The sequence below is a fragment of the Bufo bufo genome, chromosome 2, assembly GCF_905171765.1.
Source record: "Bufo bufo chromosome 2, aBufBuf1.1, whole genome shotgun sequence".
NCBI classification, from domain to species: domain Eukaryota; kingdom Metazoa; phylum Chordata; class Amphibia; order Anura; family Bufonidae; genus Bufo; species Bufo bufo.
The window spans coordinates 190,179,836-190,201,658 of record NC_053390.1 but is presented as its reverse complement, the minus strand read 5'-3'; the positions used below and the strand labels follow the sequence as shown (position 1 = coordinate 190,201,658).

The 21,823-nt window shown below is 44.7% G+C and overlaps 1 protein-coding gene across 1 annotated transcript in view; it reads right to left on the bottom strand.

Annotated features, from left to right (window-relative positions):
* The window catches only part of SLC12A2 (solute carrier family 12 member 2), a 123,714-nt gene that overhangs the window by 8,030 nt on the left and 93,861 nt on the right, over positions 1 to 21,823 (bottom strand). The window contains exons 21-26 of the mRNA XM_040415980.1: positions 16,120 to 16,245; positions 15,512 to 15,562; positions 9,698 to 9,820; positions 7,737 to 7,848; positions 5,831 to 5,917; positions 1,040 to 1,175 (exon numbers count right to left, since the gene is read on the bottom strand). Coding sequence (XP_040271914.1) covers positions 1,040 to 1,175; positions 5,831 to 5,917; positions 7,737 to 7,848; positions 9,698 to 9,820; positions 15,512 to 15,562; positions 16,120 to 16,245 — 635 coding nt within the window. The remainder of the gene's footprint in view (positions 1 to 1,039; positions 1,176 to 5,830; positions 5,918 to 7,736; positions 7,849 to 9,697; positions 9,821 to 15,511; positions 15,563 to 16,119; positions 16,246 to 21,823) is intronic.

Below are 21,823 nucleotides of genomic sequence, written 5' to 3'. Positions count from 1 at the left end.
CTGGTACATGGATTGCAGGATAAAACTTACCAGGAAAGATTAAAGGACCTTAAAATGTATAGCTTGGAAGAAAGACGAGACAGAGGGGATATGATAGAAACTTTTAAATACATAAAGGGAATCAACAAGGTAAAAGAGGAGAGAATATTTAAAAGAAGAAAAACTGCTACAAGAGGACATAGTTTTAAATTAGAGGGGCAAAGGTTTAAAAGTAATATCAGGAAGTATTACTTTACTGAGAGAGTAGTGGATGCATGGAATAGCCTTCCTGCAGAAGTGGTAGCTGCAAATACAGTGGAGGAGTTTAAGCATGCATGGGATAGGCATAAGGCCATCCTTCATATAAGATAGGGCCAGGGGCTATCCATAGTATTTAGTATATTGGGCAGACTGGATGGGCCAAATGGTTCTTATCTGCCGACACATTCTATGTTTCTATGTGATGGAAAAATGAATGAAGCCAGCAAAGGAGGCAATATGGACAATCACAATACATTAGTAAGTGCCTTGTATTAACTTTATCTCCATGATAAATGCCATGTGCTGAAGTGAGACAACTCCTTTAACATTGCAATCTATTTGATTTTGCTGCAGTGCGCCAATGCCAAAGCTGGCTGTAAGCTTTAGCCAACAGACAGACCCAACAGGACATATGACAGAACATCACTGTTTGGCAGATACCCCTGTTTAACATATCAGGTGTCTGTAAGTTAAAGGAGTTGTCTCTCAAACAATCTTTTTTTTAATGAGAAGCCACCGTCTCAAACCCCATGCCTTCACCAGCCATTGCTGGAGGAAGCCACATGCTGATAAACACTGAATGATTAGCTGGCCAATCAATGGAGAAGGCACACTTCTACATGAGCTTTCTATTCTGGTCTGAAGAGAGGAGTCCTCAGCGAGGACACCATGGAAAGGAGATGTCTTTATGATATCACCCCTTTAATATACTAGAACTTTAAGAGTTCATACCCTGAAATGGATATCCGACATCTTGCTATTGGCATTGCTGATCAGATAACTGGCAGATAAAAGGTACCTTTGTCTTATAAAGCTCTAGCTCATTATCAGTTATTCGCCATGGCTCTTCCTCTTTCATTTTGTCAGCGACATCCTGTTCCATTTCGTCTTCCCGCAGCCTGAACGGTTCAATCATCTCTTCAAAAGCTGCCACACTGAAGGCAACGGAGGGAAAAAAACTGTTAACCGCAATTCTATCTCATTGTAGTAGCAGAAATGTAACAGTCAATGTCACTTCAAGGTTTTTGGGAATCTGCAACTAAAACCTGAAAGTCAGTTTAATCGTCAGAAATCCAAAACGTGCAAATAATCATTCCACTACTAAATGTGAACAGACAGGGCACTTTATTTGTTGACATCCATGGGAATCAGATCATTCCCTTACAAATCTATTCTACAAAATGACAAATCCGATTGATGCGTTTGAGACTACAGGCGAGGGAAAATAACATTGAGGGGGTGTGATGTGCTGAAATGAAAGCCAAATCCAGGATTTGCCAAAAGTGATCCTGACAAAGCAACAGCAGCTAATAAACACAGCTCAAACACTATGCCAAGAAATCGGGATACATACTTGGCAAGATCCTGGCTTCTTTATCGTAATAAATGGAAGGTGCCACCTTCAGCTTTGAAGTGTCTTACATCTACAGCTAATAAGATTATAGAATTCCTTACAAGAACACACAATACAGACAGATTATCTAAACCTTTACCTTTTAACCCATTTACCCAAAGCTATAAAAAAATTAATTCCGTTGACAGTTTGTTTTATGCAGGGTAAGGCTACTTTCACACTTGCGTTTGGGGTTCCGCTTGTGAGATCCGTTTGAGGGCTCTCGCAAGCGGCCCCGAACTGATCCGTTCATCCCCAATGCATTCTGAATGGATAAGGATCCGTTCGGAATGCATCAGTTTGGCTCCGTTCCGCTTCCATTCCGCTCTGGAGGCGGACACCAAAACGCAGCTTGCAGCGTTTTGGTGTCCGTCTGGCCGTGCGGAGCCAAAAGGGATCTGTCCTGACTTACAATGCAAGTCAATGGGGACGGATCCGTTTCACGATGACACAATATGGTGCAATTGCAAACGGATCCGTCCCCCATTGACTTTCAATGTAAAGTCAGGATCTGAGTTTTCTCTAATCCGATGGTATATTTTAACTTGAAGTGTCCCCATCACCATGGGAACACCTCTATGTTAGAATATACCATTGGATTTGAGTTAGATCGTCAAAACTCAGATCTGACAGTATATTCTAACACAGAGGCGTTCCCATAGTGATGGGGACGCTTCAAGTTAGAATATACTAAGAACTGTGGACATAACTGCCCCCTGCTGCCTGGCAGCACCTGATCTCTTACAGGGGGCTGTGATCCGCACAATTAACCCCTCAGGTGCCGCACCTGAGGGGTTAATTGTGCGTATCATAGCCCCCTGTAAGAGATCAGGTGCTGCCAGGCAGCAGGGGCCAGACCCACCTGCCTCCCCAGTATTAAAGCATTGGTGGCCAGTGCGGCCCCCTCTCCCCCCCTTCCCAGTATTAGCACAGACCTTTCACTTACCAGTAGGAGGAGCGCCCGGCCGGCCACAGAAAGCGCAGGTAAGTATAATGCTTCTAAAATTGTTAAGTAACCATGGCAGCCAGGACTGCAGTAGCGTCTTGGCTGCCATGGTAACCGATCGGAGCCCCAGCGATTAAACTGGGACCCCGATCGGAACTCTCCGCTGCCACCAATGATGGGGGGAGAGGGGAGGACGCACTGGCCACCAATTAATTTAAAGGGATTCTGTCACCTCGTATAACACAAATTCAGATTTTAAACCAGTCATGCTCCACAGCTTACCTTGAATCGGCTGTGCTGTTTTTTATTGTAATCCGTTATAAAACCCTGAAGGTGCCCAGAGGGGCGTTAGGTTCCCCTTTGTGTGCCCAGTAACGCCCCTCTTACAGTGCCCAAAACGCCTTCCTCCAGAATCCCTAACCGCCCACATAGTCTCATCCGTCTCCTCCCCCTCCCTGACGAGCCGATTCAAGGTAAGCTGTGGAGCATGACTGGTTTAAAATCTGAATTTGTGTTATACGAGGTGACAGAATCCCTTTAATACTGGGGAGGGAGGGAGGGGGGGCCGCACTGGCCACCAATGCTTTAATACTGGGGAGGGAGGTGGGTCTGGCCCCTGCTGCCTGGCAGCACCTGATCTCTTACAGGGGGCTATGATACGCACAATTAACCCCTCAGGTGCAGCACCTGAGGGGTTAATTGTGCGGATCACAGCCCTCTGTAAGAGATCGGGTGCTGCCAGGCAGCAGGGGGCAGTTATGTACACAGTTCTTAGTATATTCTAACTTGAAGCGTCCCCATCACCATGGGAACGCCTCTGTGTTAGAATATACTGTCGGATCTGAGTTTTCACGATGTGAAAACTCAGATCTGAAAAAGCTGTTTATGCAGACGGATCCGTTCTGAACGGATGCAAGCGTTTGCATTATAGGTGCGGATCCGTCTGTGCAGATAACAGACGGATCCGCACCGAACGCAAGTGTGAAAGTAGCCTAAGTAATATTTTTGGGGAAATGTTTTTTTAATTGGGGCCGGTTTAAAAACAATGGTAGAATTTGAGTTTTTCAGTGTTTTGTTTTATGGTATTCACTGCATGGTAAAAATAATATTTGACATTTATTCTGTGGGTCAGTATGATTAAGGCGATTCCATTTATATGGTTTTTACAATTAAAAAAATAAAATAAATTCTGTGTGTCTCCATATCTGACAACATTTTTATATTCTGCTGACATTGCTGTCATAACTCATTTTTGTGGGACAAGGTATAAATTTCTAATGATACCATTTTTGGATACATTGATCATTTTTATTCAATTTTTATTTTTATTTTTCCTGTTACAGAGTTCATGGTGCAGGTTAAATAATAGGATACTTTAATAGATTGGGTCAACTGAACCTGCAATCCTGTTATGGCTTGTACTATGCATGGTAATACGCCTGTATTACATTGCAAAGTCATTCTGACAGGCACACTACTGCATCATGTTGGAGGCATGATGTAATAGCGGCCCTGAACATGGCAGGCCTGGGGCTCTTCAGAAGGCCCCCGGCTGCCAAGCTGAGTACCCAGGACCACACAATAGCTTTCAATAGGTACAAATCAGAGGACTGAGGGAGCTCCCTTCATCTAACTGCTCAGATCCAGAGGGGCACCTGGAGGGGTTAAACTGCTGCATCAGATTTCTCTCTGATCCCAGCAGTGAGAGCTGGATGCCTGCTGTGTAATATAATGTCAACCTGCAAACTATGGCACGGGCCCAGCTCCTGAGCCCACTCCACTTGCCACGATGTTCTATTATGCCACGCAGTAAGAACAACTCTGCTGCTGGGACCTAATAGAATGTCATGGAGCATTACGGAAGTAACAGCAATTTCTAAATCTACAAAGTACCCAAACACATGTTGAAAAAAAGAAGTCAGCCACGCCAATAATTCTAACCTTAAGCATTATAAGGCTGCTTTCAGAGGAGCGACTGTCATGCTCTGGACTCCCAGCTCAGCCCCCATCCTGAACTTCCAGCACTGCCGGGATCGATTTATGATTCTTATAGTTCTGGAATGTATTGGATAACACTGACCTAATGCTGTCAGTGTTATCCAATATTTCAGAATTGTAAGGGTTATATAGCATCATAAACCAATATAATTCTATGTGCTGGAAGTTCAAGACAGGTGCTGCAATGAGAGTCCGGAGCGTGACACTCGCTCGTCTGAAAGCGGCCTAAGAATATTTTCTGAAAAGGTATTACTATTAACCATACCAGTCAAATGTCTCTCTTTATACTTACTACAGAACCGTTAACCTGCAGAATGCAGACTACCAGCAGAGTGTAGATTACCGGTCACTATTAGGTAACTTCCACAAATAAAAATGATCCATGATAGAAATCTACTAATGATGGAGGACAATATATTCCATTACTCTTCCTGGGTTCTGCCACTAAGCATCATTTCTGGCTAACTACATCTAATCCACATGTACAACTGCCCAAGAAAGAAACTACCATTTTTTGTTGCACATTTTACCCTTTAACTGCTGGGGGAGGGTTGTTTCTGTACACTTTGTCACACACAGATAAAATTATCATTTAAAAAATAAAATAAAATAAAAAGTAGCATCTTGTACAAAAATGAATTAAAGAAATGCTCCTGTGACTCAAGCAGAGACTTAAGGCTGTATTACACCTGCTGCCGATTTTTCAGCAGATGATCTCTAACGTTTGTTTGAACGCTTGTTAGCGATCATCTTGCAGTGTAATACTGCCGCCGATTGCTTGTTCATCGGTAAATAGTGATTTTTAAGCACGCTTAAAAACCATAGTTTGCCGGTGGCCTATGTAATTACGATCTACTGCTGGCAAACCACTAGACAGCATGGGGATGAGTGATGGAACAGCAATCGTTTCTTTCCATGCTGCTGAGGAGATCGCTGAACGTAATAGCAGTGGTCTTCTCCTCTAGTGAGCAGGCGATTGCCGGGAGGAAACGCTCCCCCCCCGACAATAGCTTGCTCACTCAGGCCTATGTAACACAGGCTTTAGACCTTCTTAAGAAGGAAACAAAAAATGTGCATACAGTAGTTCATGAATGGCACCTATTCTTAGATCTGTGTATCTTCACAAATTTACCACAACTAAAAAAAAGCAACAGAGGATTAACTGCATGTTCTTGCGATAGTAAAAACGGAATTATAAAGTACACACATGATCCTGCACCGGTACACACGTCATAAACCAAAAATAAACCTACTTTTCTTTCTTTGGCTTGGTGTTGATATCGCCGAGGACCATGATGTCAGAGAAGTCAATTCTGAACTTGCTCAATAATGTTGCCATCCTGAAAAAACACCATGCCAGATGTCAGCATTACAGACAATGAAATCAAACACAGGCATCATAGCATTAGGGAGAAGCGAGTGCCACAGTTTTGCTTGATCTACTAACTTTCCCCCAGAGATGATGCCGTCAATTGACATGAACGAGGCAAGTTCCAACTAAAGCTATTACTGTGCACCCAGACACTACACAAGTGCTGGTTTTCATGGTTTGCTCTTCTCCCAAAGCCATTTCTTCTCTGCTCGGTTTGAAATAATATATTATAAATTCTTGCGTATAGATCATAATGTCACGGTACAAATTGTTTTGGTGGCTTAGGGTTTATTACTTAATGCTTTTGTCATTCCCATGTCATCAGCAGATTGTCTGGTGATAAATGGATTTAAATTTGCTTTAAGCTGAGTGGACACCCCTTTGAACAGAAGCTTTCCCACACTTCTCAAGAAAGAATGGATCATGAGAATCATTAAAAATCATGACGGTAGTTAAGTGACAACTTGAATTACACTCTGATGTTTAGGGCCTAACAGAATCTCATCCCTGAATGTGACTCTGGATGTGTATGTGTGTATATATATATATATATATATTATATATATATATATATATAACAAAAAACAGCAGCAGCACACGACTATATGTGCTAAGACTAAGTGAACAGGTAAATGTGTGAACAGGGTCAAATACATGACGCCATATAGTTACTGCAAAGCAGTGGAGAAGCTCTTAGCGCATATTATTGATCAAAAATATGTCGGACCCACCTACCAGACGGCAAGGTCGCTTCTCATCAGGTGGGACCTACTCTAACATGGAATGTCCAGCTCCATTGTTTCTCTGATTAAAAGCACCAAGGGGTGGGGGATGGGCGGGGATGCCTAGTCCTCTATACTATACTATATATATATATATATATATATATATATATATCAAAAGACGGAACAGCACCTCCTGAGAAACAATGGAGCTGGACATTCCGTGTTAGAGTAGGTCCCACCTGATGAGAAGCGACCTTGCCGTCTGGTAGGTGGGTCCGACATATTTTTGATCAATAATATGCGCTAAGAGCTTCTCCACTGCTTTGCAGTAACTATATGGCGTCATGTATTTGACCCTGTTCCCACATTTACCTGTTCACTTAGTCTTAGCGCATATAGTGGTGTGCTGCTACTGTTTTTTGTTTGCTGTATTATGCCGGGTAGCTTGCATATATTATTATTTTTTTTTTTTCTAACAGGGTATACATATTTGATTCAAATTGTGGGAGACCACATGTGGAGTACTGTGTTCAGTTCAGGAGACCTCGGCCATACAAGTGTCGGAGGCTGTGCTGCAAACCATCATTGCAGCCCACTGTGATCTGCTTGATGAGAAGCCATTATACTATCGGGAAGCTCCTGATGAAACATTGCAAATTATAGTGTGCAAAAAAGTTGAGCACCAAATTACTTAACATACCATGGTTTCAAGATACAATGGTCGTCCTGGAACCAATGAATATTGTAACTTGAGGGACCACTGTATGTCTGACATTGGATGTTTTCCATAGACTTTAAGGTAACATTTGGACATCAAATGCTGAAAAACGCCACTAAAAATGTGTGAATACACCCTAAACATAGTATTTGCTGGATCCCATGGGTGATTTTGTTGGGAAAATGGGGACCACTCAGATACATTGGCTGCAGTAGAAGGAACTAATATTACAAGGCAGTCTGAGAGGAGGACCTCCCCCTATGATGTCCATATGCTCTACTAGTTCTTACAGTACAACCTATGTATATGTTGTACATATATGTATGTATCAAAATCAAACTTACGCTCTGCGGTCATGATCTATCCTGTTAATTTTTCCACCGATAAACACTCTGATCTTGCAGTCTTTCCACTTTTTTTTGGTAGTCAGCAAGTATGGAATTAGCAATGTCAATCCTGAGCAAGGGTGATAATGCATGAGTTACTAAAAGGGATGACAATCATGTGCTAGAGCCATCAATTAAAAATGTAGGACAGACAGGAGAAATGTGATAGCAGAGAACACAAATCAGTCATGGTGTGCACAGAACCAAACAAAGGAGAAAAATTATGGAAAGTTTTATCTCCCTTTTCTGTCTAGGATGCGTTCTCTACTTTAAAATCACATTACGACAGTATAGGGATTGTTGCATCTTCCTCCCACTTTGAGTTAATGTTATATGCTTTAATAGAAATGTTATCTTGCAATATAGTATTTATATATATGATAGGCCATGAATATTCGATAAATGGGGGTTTGACATCCGGCACCCTCACAGATCAGCTGTTTTAGGAGGCCATGGCTGGGAGTGCTGCAGCGTACATTGTATCACAGCCCCAGGCCCGTTCACTTCTATAGGACTGAGCTACCAATAGGTCATGTAACCGATAAATATGATATCACTAGCCTAGAAAGAGGCCATGATGCCCACCAGAGTGCTGTGGCCTCTTCAAACAGCTGATCAGCCAGGAGTTGGACCTCCACCAGGAGATAGGTGATCAATACTGATCTCCCAGAAAACACCTTTAATTATGTCCAAACTTCTTTTTGGAAATATAAATAGTTAGAATGATAGAATAGGTAATAACAAAAAAAAAATAAAAATCTAATAGTAATAGGGTATTCTATCCTAACAAATATTGGGTTACCAAGGTCATGGACTCTACAGGTGAAACTCGAAAATTAGAATATCGTGCAAAAGTTCATTTATTTCAGTAATGCAACTTAAATTTAGAATTTTGTGAAAAGTTTCAATATTCTAGGCTGAAAGTGTCACACTCTAATCAGCTAATTAATCCAAACCCCCTGAGCAAAGGGTACCTGAGATTGTGACTTTGGGGTTTCATAAGCTGTAAGCCATAATCATCCAAATTATAACAAATAAAGACTTGAAATATCTTGCTTTGCATGTAATGAGTCTCTCTCATATGTTAGTTTCACTTTTAAGTTGCATTACTGAAATAAATGAACTTTTGCACGGTATTCTTCGAGTTTCACCTGTATACACACACCGCCTGTAGGCATGCATCCGCAGTGACATCCCGGTAGTTTGGCTGACTACCACTCAACGTGTAACAGGAATGTAACTACAGTTTTTGCAACACAATTATAAAACTGACATGACTCAAGCCTTCCTCCACTTGACAGCACTTACCAAAAGAGATTGCATGAAAACAAAAAATCAATTTTATGCACAAGCTTCATAGCCTATGCTAGGAAGCACAGAAAGACTCCAGCTTCAAATCGACAAAAGCAGTCAAATTTATCCTCAGGGAGTAACATTGTAAAGAAGGTCAAAACTGCACAGCGGCTGAATATGAACCAAATGGTCATCAGCAGCAGATAACTTCCCCACTGGACTATTTGTTCTACGGCCAAGATCTACAAAGCCTGCTGAGCATTAAAGGGTCACTGCGCTTTCAGAAAACCTTTGATATGTTACAGGGGCATATCAAAAGTTTTGATCGGTGGGGGTCTGAGCACTGAGACTCCCGCCGATCTCTAGAACGAGGGGAGAGAAGCGATCACCTGCATATGATTTACAGTAATGTACAAGAGTACATACAATAGAATCGGGTAAATCTAGGGCAATATGGCAACTTTAGTATTAAGACATCGCAAGAACGGATGTTGAATATGACTGTTTGACATGACAGGTCCCAAAACATTCAAACCTGCTGGATTTTTGATTGCAGGTTACATGCAATTTTATCAGCCTATAACAGCATAGTCATTTTGGTGTATAGTCCATATGACTGCCACTACCTCCATCATCAAAGAGCCACCACACATCAATAGTGCTTTTGCCTTGCGTCTTCTGGAACTGCAAGCTGGCATCCAAAAGTCTCTGGTCTGCAGAGTTCAGAGCAACGCCTTGACCTTTAGAGTCTGCAGAAAGAAGCAACATTTTAATAACGTCGAATAACGTTGTATGCAGAGATCTATTTAAAAGGAGTAAAATTTGGGGGGAAAAAAACTTTTCAATCACCATCCATCATACATCTTGACCTTCTAGCCTGAAGGTTGACAAATAAGCAGCCATATTAAAAGGCTTTTCTACTTTAGAAGGTCAGTCGAGCCAGCTGGACACAGAATTGTTCACCAAGACGACAATCTACATTTCCTACTATCATCTGGAATCCGCTACCCTTCGGCACTGGCTAAATAAAAGCAGTTTAATACTATAACAGTTCTGGAGGATGAGTGCAGCTGATGTGACTGCAAGTAGTCAGCTTCATCAGCTAATGGATTGTGTAGACATACTGGTAGGTTCCAGGATCATTAGTAATTCTAATGGTGGTAGCCGCCTTTATCGATTATGCTAGGGAACTGAATTATCAGCAATTAACTCATATAACCTTAGAAGAACTGTATCATCTTCAAGAGTTTTCTAATATATAACATTAAAGGAATCTGCCACCAGTTTTCTGATGCTCTATCTGAGGGCAGCATAAACGGATGAGAAAGACCCTGACTGCGGTGTCGCTTACTATTTTTTGGGCCCAGTTATTTTCTTTAACAAAATCAGTCATGTTGAACATGGGCTGCAGTTATATTACATAGCAGAATGAGCTGAACAGAATAATATACAGTGGGGGAAATAATTATTTGACCCCTCACTGATTTTGTAAGTTTGTCCAATGACAAAGAAATGAAAAGTCTCAGAACAGTATCATTTCAATGGTAGGTTTATTGTAACAGTGGCAGATAGCACATCAAAAGGAAAATCGAAAAAATAACTTTAAATAAAAGATAGCAACTGATTTGCATTTCATTGAGTGAAATAAGTATTTGAACCCCTACCAACCATTAAGAGTTCTGGCTCCCACAGAGGGGTTAGACACTTCTACTCAATTAGTCACCCTCATTAAGGACACCTGTCTTAACTAGTCACCTGTATAAAAGACACCTGTCCACAGAATCAATCAATCAAGCAGACTCCAAACTCTCCAACATGGGAAAGACCAAAGAGCTGTCCAAGGATGTCAGAGACAAAATTGTAGACCTGCATAAGGCTGGAATGGGCTACAAAACCATTAGCAAGAAGCTGGGAGAGAAGGTGACAACTGTTGGTGCGATTGTTCGAAAATGGAAGGAGCACAAAATGACCATCAATCGACCTCGCTCTGGGGCTCCACGCAAGATCTCACCTCGTGGGGTGTCAATGGTTCTGAGAAAGGTGAAAAAGCATCCTAGAACTACACGGGAGGAGTTAGTTAATGACCTCAAATTAGCAGGGACCACAGTCACCAAGAAAACCATTGGAAACACATTACACCGCAATGGATTAAAATCCTGCAGGGCTCGCAAGGTCCCCCTGCTCAGGAAGGCACATGTGCAGGCCCGTCTGAAGTTTGCCAATGAACACCTGAATGATTCAGAGAGTGACTGGGAAAAGGTGCTGTGGTCTGATGAGACCAAAATAGAGCTCTTTGGCATTAACTCAACTCGCTGTGTTTGGAGGAAGAAAAATGCTGCCTATGACCCCCAAAACACCGTCCCCACCGTCATGGGGGTGGAAACATTTTGCTTTGGGGGTGTTTTTCTGCTAAGGGCACAGGACAACTTATTCGCATAAACGGGAAAATGGACGGAGCCATGTATCGTGAAATCCTGAGCGACAACCTCCTTCCCTCTGCCAGGAAACTGAAAATGGGTCGTGGATGGGTGTTCCAGCACGACAATGACCCAAAACATACAGCAAAGGCAACAAAGGAGTGGCTCAAGAAGAAGCACATTAAGGTCATGGAGTGGCCTAGTCAGTCTCCGGACCTTAATCCAATCGAAAACCTATGGAGGGAGCTCAAGCTCAGAGTTGCACAGAGACAGCCTCGAAACCTTAGGGATTTAGAGATGATCTGCAAAGAGGAGTGGACCAACATTCCTCCTAAAATGTGCGCAAACTTGGTCATCAATTACAAGAAACGTTTGACCTCTGTGCTTGCAAACAAGGGTTTTTCCACCAAGTATTAAGTCTTTTTTTGTTAGAGGGTTCAAATACTTATTTCACTCAATGAAATGCAAATCAGTTGCTATCTTTTATTTAAAGTTATTTTTTCGATTTTCCTTTTGATGTGCTATCTGCCACTGTTACAATAAACCTACCATTGAAATGATACTGTTCTGAGACTTTTCATTTCTTTGTCATTGGACAAACTTACAAAATCAGTGAGGGGTCAAATAATTATTTCCCCCACTGTATAGTTGTATGGGAAAAGGCTCTATATAAGGGTACTTTCACACTTTCGTTTTTTTTTCCGGCACTGAGTTCCATCAAAAGGGCTCAATGCTGGAAAAGAACTGATCAGTTTTATCCCCATGCATTCTGAATGGAGAGTAGTCAGTTCAGGATGCATCAGGATGTCTTCAGTTCAGTCTTCTTGACTGATCAGGCAAAAGATAAAACCGCAGCATGCTACGGTTTTATCTCCGGCCGGATCCGTCATTTTTTTCCCATAGGAATGTATTAGTGCCGGATACGGCATTCAAAATACCGGAATGCCGGATCCATCCTTCCGCTCTGCGCATGCGCAGACCGAAAAATAGGGTGAAAAAAATAAATGCCGGAAAGACAGATCCGGCATTTCAATGCCTTTTTTTCAAGACTGATCAGTCTTACAAAAGCCATCAGTTGGCATACGTTTTTCCGGATCCGGCAGGCAGTTCCGGCGACGGAACTGCCTGCCGGATCACTCTGCCGCAAGTGTGAAAGTAGCCTAACCTGGAGCTGAGGACATGGGTTGCTAGATGGCCGCTAGCACATCCGCAATACCCAGTCCCCCCCAGACGAAGGTACGCCGAAACGCGCGTTGGGGTTGGCGCCATCCTGGAGCAGACTTTGTATGGGTAAATGTCCCTTTTCCCCACTATGTATGTTTTCATGTTTGCATAACCATCTCTTCTGAATATCATGTTTAAGGATAGGGACTCCGTTCATTGTATGTCTCCTCCAGTGATGTTGCTTTTTATCTCCTGCACTGATTCTTTTAATCATGTATGTTGTTTAATGTGATTTTGTAATAAAGAGTCGAGGTATTTATTTCGGTTAGAAAACCCAGTCCCCATAGCTCTGTGTGCTTTTATTGTGTAAAAAAACGATTTGATACATATGCAAATTAACCTGAGATGTGTCCTGTCCCTGAGCTATGGGGACTGGGTATTGCGGATGTGCTAGCGGCCATCTAGCAACCCATGTCCTCAGCTCTATACACAAAATCCCGGTGACAGGTTCCCTTTAATGTATGCTCATTCTGGGCTTTGAAGTCAAGGAGGAGGTCCTATCAGTGATTGACAGCCTTCCTCTATGTCGGTGCATACAGAGATAGCAGTCAGTCACTCTGCTCCTCCTCTAGAACATGCTGCTTAATTTTCATGCATTTTCGTGGTGACAGGTTCCCATTAAAATCCTTATTGAACAGCTCCATTGGGAGTGGAAAGCTGGAGTCTGCTTAATACAGAGTACCAACTTGGGAGTCCTCATATTTTTGAGCTCCTGCCGCATAGACACTCTTGGAAGGGGAGGTGCAGCTCTCACCAGGTATTTTCATAAAATGACTGGACTGAAATGAGTAAGTGACCCAGCATTTCAATCAGAGTCTGTCGCCAGTTTATTGCCCTGTTATTATAAGGCAGCATAAAACTGATGACATATTCCCTTTAAGCATTATATTAGGAATCACTTGAAGATGTTTCTAAGGCCAGCAGTCCTTTTAACATTACAAGGAACAAGTGCTGATCCTTCAGTTCCCAAAGATAATTGTTAAAGGTGGCCACCACTAGGACAGCATAAAACTGGTGACAGATGCCCTTTTAATTCTCTGTACAGAATTAGAAACACATGGCTGCTTTCTTTCAGATACGTTGCGCTGCGTCTGGTATTGCAGTTCAGCTCTATTGAACTTTCGTAGGTAATGGCTGTAGAGTTACTTTTCTGATCACATCCCTTACAGATGGGCAGCACCACAGCTTACTGGTTAGCAATGTTGTATTGCAGAGCTGGATCCAAATCCATCCAAGGGTAATATCTACATGGAGTTTGTATATCCTCCCCATGTTTGCACGAGTAAGTTCAGGTTTCCTACGTAAAAGATGGGTCTCTTTCTTTGGGAGATACCTCTGTGCATATTATTTTCCAATGGGGCATTGCTACTAAGTCTCCATACCTAGTTGGTAATGTTAAAGGGGTTTTGTCACTTCAGCAAATGACATTTATCATGTAGAGAAAGTTAATACAAGCCACTTCCTAATGTATTGTGATTGTCCATATTGCCTCCTTTACTGGCTTGATTCATTGTTCCATCACATTATACACTGCTCCTTTCCAGGGGTTATGACCACCCTGAAATCCAGCAGTGGTGGATGTACTTGCACACTATAGGAAAAGGCACCAGCCTGGTACCACGGGAGAGCGCACAGGCCCGGAACTTTTTCCTATAGTGTTCAAGCGCGACCACCACTACTGTAACCATGGATACGCACAGGCTATAATGAGATTGAGTAGTCATGTGTACGTAATTAATGCCATTTGCTGAAGTGAGAGAACCCCTTTAAGGAGCACCAGTACCTCCCCTAAGCTGTAACCAGTAGGTTAAATGAAATTGAGAATGCTTCGCTTAGTGTGGACAGTGATCAATGTAAGCCAAGACAATCTCTGTACAGCGCTGTAGAATAAAGCTTATTTCACACTGTCAGATCCGTCCCTGCCGGGAGCAGCCACGCGCTGTCGGCATTCCGTCCGGCCCCATTCACTATAATGGGGGCAGGTGAACCCTGCCAGCCACAACCCAACAAATATGCAGAAGAGCGACCGGAAAAATACCTCTGCGTGCACACAAATGTGAAACAAGCCTAAACTGGCGCTATATACAGTAAATAATACGCCCACACAAGTCTTCATAGTTATATACATGTTCAGTCTTTTTGAAGTAACTTAGATGTGAAGAATTTCAAATCTAGTTGAAACAAGCATGAATTATACAAAAGATATGAAATTCAACTTGCTTGCAGTATAAATGACACAAATAACATGAGAACGTCTGAAGATAAGCCTTCTCACAGAAAGTCACACAAAAGTTAGAAAGAGTGGAAGAACTATAACCTGGAAAAAGAACAATTAAAGATTAAGGAGTTACAGAGTATTAAAGATTCTTCCCAGATCTATTTCCCACAAATAACATTTGGTAATAAATGTACGATTGCTGGAGGTCTCTCTGCTGGGACCTCACGGTCACTAGAACAAAGATCTCCAGTTCCCTATTTCTGTGGCAAGGAGAAGTGGAATGGACTGGTGGTCATGCATTCAGGCTCCTTTTAAAGTCTAAGGGACTGATGGAAAACACTCAACTCCTGTTCTAGTGATCACGGGTGTCCCGGCAATCATACATTGATTAGCTATTCGGTGGATAAGTTTATAGATGTATTTTTAAGGGCCTTTTGTACATCAGGTATGTTTTAGCCTCTACGGTATTTCATGATCAGAAAAGGAAAGATGAAAGAAACAAGACAGTACAAAAAAGAAGGAAGCTGGAAAAGAACCAAAGACAAAATTAAGGATGACAAAAAAAATATGATAATGCCTGCCTTTTTTCAACAGAGGTTGTGTAGTTTGTGCCTTTCCATCGTCTTCCTCATCTGGATATTATTTAAAAAGAAACATGAAAGTCAATGTTAATTGTGTTAACAGTCAGTGGAAATTATGAAAAAACAAAAAAAATAAAAATAATAATTAAATAAAGCACACAACATAAAGGCTACTGCACTAACCAAAACATACAGGTACTGTACCAAATGTCTGAATCACATTTTTCTACAATGTACAGATAAAAATGAAATGATTGACTGAACAGCAAGGACTCATTTTCTGGGCAACCGATAAAATATTCAAGCTGGTGCTACAAGTCAACATTACATAACTACAGATCAGAAGAGTGTTCTGACCCAAGTGTGGAAATACTGATGTTCTAGAAACTATTCCCTCTTAGCCTGGTACCGATCCCAAAAGGGACGGGGATTACCAAACAACTATAATTGGTTTACTAGATAATAAGACTCATGGAATAGCAAAACGATATGGCATGTTTTCTGTAGAATATTAGCTGTGTACCTGCTCATTTTCCACCACAGTTCCCACAGAATTTGGATAAACCCATCAAAAATAAAGCATAAACTAGTTCCAATGTGATTTATACCTTTCCTCATCACTGGACTGGTGTCACTGGAGAAGGGCTTTGAAGACTCTGCCTTTTTACTATAGTCTACGTTCACCACTACATCTTTGGTGCCTGGAGACTTCTCTTGCGATGACAGAAGTTCCTCTGGAGAAGAAAAGAAACAACACATGAGCTTGAATAAGTAAAGAGACTTTGTTAAATCCGAGTGACCCCCATTGACATCAGATGAGAAGTAAATAAAGTGCCTACAAAAAGACAATAGAACTTTCTGCTTTCCCATTTATCCGAGGTCTGAAACACCACAAACCTTTCTACTAACAGGCCTTTATGTGTTATAACTCTGTTTTTCCTTCATACATACTAACAAAGTACACACTACTACCATAGCAGATGCACTAGAGATTAGTAAGTCCCCAACTTGGTGCAAGTTTGGAATAAAATCTGGGCCACTGGGTTCTGAAGCCACTATGACATCCACAGACTCAGGCAGCTATTGACCAGATACTATTGATTTCCACTCAGACAAGCTAAAGAGATTTGTAGCAATTAAGATTTCAATTAAAAAATGCTCCCAGGACAAACCAGAGCGTAGCATGAGCTAAAATAGTCTCACATTCTGCCCCTGATCTCTACATGGTGTGTTCATCTGCACTAAAAGTCATGCAAAGAGCAAAGTTCAACCAGTCTGGTTACATTATCTCCAAGGATTGTGAAATGTGTAGGTGTCTAAGGCTACTTTCACACTAGCGTTTTTTGCGGATCTGTCATGGATCTGCAAAAACGCTTCCGTTACAATAATACAACCGCATGCATCCGGTTGTATTATATTATGTCTTATATAGCCATGACGGATCCGTCTTGAACACCATTGAAAGTCAGTGGGGGACAGATCAGTTTTCTATTGTGCCAGAGAAAACGGATCCGTCCCCATTGACTTATACTGTGTGCCAGGACGGATCCCTTTGGCTCCGCTTAGTCAGGCGGACAGCAAAACGCTGCAGGCAGCGTTTTGGTGTCCGCCTCTAGAGCGGAATGGAGACGGAACGGAGGCAAAATGAGCGGATCCTTTTCCATTCAGAATGCATTAGGGCAAAACTGATCCGTTTTGGACCGCTTGTGAGAGCCCTGAACGGATCTCACAAAGGGAAAGCCAAAACGCGACTGTGAAAGTAGCCTTAGATCGACAGATAATATAAACCTTCCTTAGTATAGATTTGCAGGGGGAACAATATCCTGCACTTTCTGAAGAAAAAAAAAAAGAATGTAAAAAAAGAGAGATTATATTCTCACACCAACACTAACCAACAGGAAATTCTTTTCTTCTCCTCCTGAGCTATAAATTAGGCTGGTAAAAAGAAATATTCCTGCAGGAAATTCTACTACATAATGTGCAGGCTGTGAGTCATCAATCTTTCTACTCATGTCTTGGTGTATCCTCATAAATGCTGTATCCTCTGCCCATTAAGTGAATACATAAGCATGGCCTACTTTATGTCTAGTGATAGAATAACCAATTATCCATCTCCAAGAAATAACCTCCCTATATAATCACATTTCTAGTGACAGAACCATAATAAGCAGCCAACTGAAACCAGTCTGTCCGGGAATGGTGTCTGACAAGGTTCAGGCTCATACGTCAATTCAAAACGGTTTATGTCCCAATGTCAAACATAACATTGAAATTGCAACACCAAGAAGGAAAAGTTGTGGAATTAGGGAAATCACAGGATCAACAGACATGTTAATGATAAGTAAATAATAAAATAAAAAAATATGTATGTATGTATAGTATGTATAGTATATATATGATTTATAGTCTTGTGTACACACAGTCTTACCCATCGGGCCTCGATGCGCTTAGCTGACTAATTCAACAGGGAGGAAAAAAGAAGGCATGACACTTTGCCATGGGCCACAAAGGCCTAGAGAATAAGGCACCTATTCCAGAGACCAATTTCCTAGCACTTATCAAATGGAGAGTCAAGAAAAAGGGGAGGAAGGTAGGGGGATCTCAAGGTTCAAAGGGTTCGGACGAGATATAGAGAATGTGAAGAAAACTATTTAATGAACGTGGGGAAAAAGTATCTTTAAAATAAAAAGGAGACTTTTGTATTACTTACCAGTAAAGTCTCTTTCTCGCTCTTCCTTGGGGGACACAGGAAACCATGGGTATAGCTCTGCTCCCTAGGAGGCGTGACACTAAGTGAAAGCTGTAAGCCCCTCCTCCATCAGCTATACCCTTCAGCCTGGAGAGAGAGACTACCAGTTGCGTGTCCAAGTAGTGAAGATAACCACCAACCGGAAAAAAAGGAACTGTCAAGCCCCAACGGGGGCAACCAAGCCGGAACCACAACTGTAAACCCAATGAAGGGCGGGTGCTGTGTCCCCCAAGGAAGAGCGAGAAAGAGACTTTACTGGTAAGTAATACAAAAGTCTCCTTTTCTCGCCCATATTCCTTGGGGGACACAGGAAACCATGGGACGTTCCAGAGCAGTCCCAGAAGGGAGGGACCAGAACAAATTAGACCAACACCGGAGGCATCAATCAACTGCCGCCTGCAACACCAGACGGCCTAAAGCAGCGTCAGCCGACGCATGAGTATGCACCCTGTAGAACTTGGTGAAGGTGTGCAAGGAGGACCAAGTGGCCGCCTTGCAAATCTGCTCCGTAGAAGCCCGATTCCTCTGAGCCCAGGAAGCCCCGACCGCTCTAGTGGAGTGAGCGGTAACACCGAGGGGCGGAACCTTGCCCTTGGCGAGGTAAGCCTCAGTAACAGCCATCTTGACAAAACGGGCGATAGCAACTTTGGATGCCGCCATCCCTCTGCGCGACCCCTCCGGAACCACAAAGAGCGAGTCAGTACGCCTGAAAGAGCTGGTTACCTCCAGGTAAACCTTGAGCGCCCTGACAACGTCCAGGCGATGAAGCTCCCTCTCCCGGGGGTGGGAAGGGGAAGGACACAAAGAGGGGAGAACGATGTCCTCGTTCAGATGAAAGGCGGAGACCACCTTAGGAAGGAAGGAAGGGACCGGACGAAGGACCACCTTGTCCTGGTGGAACACTAGGAAAGGTTCCAGACAGGAGAGTGCAGCCAATTCGGACACCCTCCGAAGAGAGGTGACGGCCACAAGGAAAATAACCTTGCAGGACAAAAGTCGCAAGGAAACCGTCCGCAGAGGCTCGAAAGGAGAAGCCTGGAGCGCTGAGAGAACCAGGTTCAGGTCCCAGGGCGGTACCGGAGGGCGGTACGGGGGAACCGCGTGAGCCACGCCCTGAAGGAAGGTCTTGACAGGACCAAGGGGGGCCAGTGGGCGCTGAAACAAAATGGACAGCGCAGACACCTGACCCTTCAAAGAACTAAGACCCAGACCCTGGGCGAGTCCGCCCTGCAGGAAGGACAAAACAGTGGGGAGAAAAAAGCGGAGCGGAGGAATCCCCAGATCGGCACAGAACCCCAAATAGGTCCTCCAGGTCCTATAATAGATCCTAGAAGAGGACGGCTTGCGGGCACGGATCATGGTGCGGACGACGTCCGCAGAAAAACCCCTACGTGTCAAGACGGTGGTCTCAACAACCACGCCGTCAAACGTAGGGACCTTAAACGCGGGTGGAAGATCGGTCCCTGAGAGAGAAGATCTTCCCTGGCGGGCAGCGGCCAGGGCGCGTCTGCCAGGAGCAGCATGAGGTCGGCATACCAAGACCGGCGGGGCCAGTCCGGAGCGACCAGAATCACCGAGACGCCCTCCGCCGCGATCTTCCGAAGGACCTTGGGCAGGAGTGGGATGGGAGGGAATATGTACGGACGCGCGAAGCCTCGCCAAGGACGAACGAGGGCGTCGGCTCCGCAAGCTCCCGGATCCCTGGCCCTGGACAGATAGGCGGGGACCTTGTGATTGAACTTGGAGGCCATGAGGTCCACGTCCGGCATGCCCCAACGAAGGCAAATGGCCTCGAATACCTCCGGGTGAAGAGACCACTCGCCGGGGTCGACAGTGGTGCGACTGAGGAAGTCCGCCGCCCAATTGTCCACCCCTGGAATAAAAATTGCCGATAGAGCCGGGACGTGGGTTTCCGCCCAACGGAGAATGCTGGTGACCTCCCGCATCGCTGCAGCGCTGCGAGTGCCCCCCTGGTGGTTTATGTATGCCACGGCCGTGGCGTTGTCCGATTGCACACGAACTGGATGACCCTTCAGCAGATGAGTCCAGTGTCGCAGAGACAGAAGGGCCGCTCTCAGCTCCAGGACATTGATCGAGAGTTTGGACTCCGATGGAGACCAAATGCCCTGGACGGATCGGGGAGGAAACACGCCTCCCCAGCCCAAGAGACTGGCATCGGTTGTAACCACCAACCAGTTGAGCGGCAGAAAAGACCTGCCCAGAAGAGGGGACTGTAACCACCAGCGGAGAGATGACCGCACCGGAGGCGATAGATGGAAGGGATGATCCAGAGACTGCGGCGATTTGTCCCAGGAGGAGAGGATCGCCCGTTGGAGAGGGCGGGAGCGAAACTGCGCAAATGGGATCGCCTCGAAGCAGGCAACCATCTGCCCCAAGACCCGCATGCAGAAGCGGAAGGACGGTCGACGGTGGAGAAGGAGACCCCGAATCGCCCGGCGGAGGGTCAATCGTTTTTCCGAGGGAAGACGTACCTCCGCCGCTCCCGTGTCTAAAAGCATTCCCAGGAAGACCAGTTGTCTGGAGGGGGGAAGGGAGGACTTGGGGAAGTTGATGACCCAACCGAACCTCGCCAGAGTCTCTAGAGTGAGATCCACGCTGGCAACCGCTTGAGAAAGGGACGGAGCCTTGATGAGGATATCGTCCAAGTACGGTAGCAGAAAAACACCCCTGGAACGGAGTAAGGCCAAAACCGGGGCCAGGACCTTGGTGAACACCCGGGGGGCTGTTGCCAGCCCAAAGGGAAGGGCGACAAATTGGAAGTGGAGGTCCCCCACGGCGAATCGGAGGAAGCGATGGTGACACCGGGCTACCGGAACATGGAGGTAGGCATCCTGTATATCGATGGAAGACATGAAGTCTCCCCGCTCCAGGGAAGCCACCGCGGAACGGAGGGACTCCATCCGAAACCGTCGAAGGAGGAGAAAACGGTTGAGCTTTTTGAGGTCCAAAATGGGCCGCACCGAACCTCCCTTCTTGGGAACTACAAAGAGGTTCGAATAGAACCCTTGGAACCTTTCCTCTAGAGGAACGGGGGTAATCACCCCTCTGTCCAGTAAGGCTTGAACGGCCGCGGAGAACGCAGCCGCGCTTTTCGGGTCCCGCGGCGGGCGGGAGCGAAAGAACCGATCTGGAGGGAAGGACGCGAATTCGATTTTGTATCCGGAGGACACAATTTCGAGAGCCCAGGCGTCGGAGACGTGAGCCATCCAGACGTCCCTGAAAAGGAGGAGCCGGCCCCCCACCCGGGTGGGTGGGGGCGCGCCTTCAGGCAGAGGACTGCTTTGCTGCGGGTGTGCGGGCAGCCTGCGGCCTGCGCCAGGAGGGCTGCGCCCGAAAAAACGGCTTCCTACGCTTATCCTGGGGAGGGGCCGAAGCGGCAGCTGCGGGGGGAGCCCCAGAGTTCCTGCGGGAGGACCGAAAACGAGACGCACCGGGGCGTCCGCGGGGGGCGCCCCTGGCTTGGGGTTGAGGAAGATGGGTGCTTTTGCCACCCGTGGCCTCCGAAATAAGCTCGTCTAGGCGGACCCCGAAAAGGCGGGAAC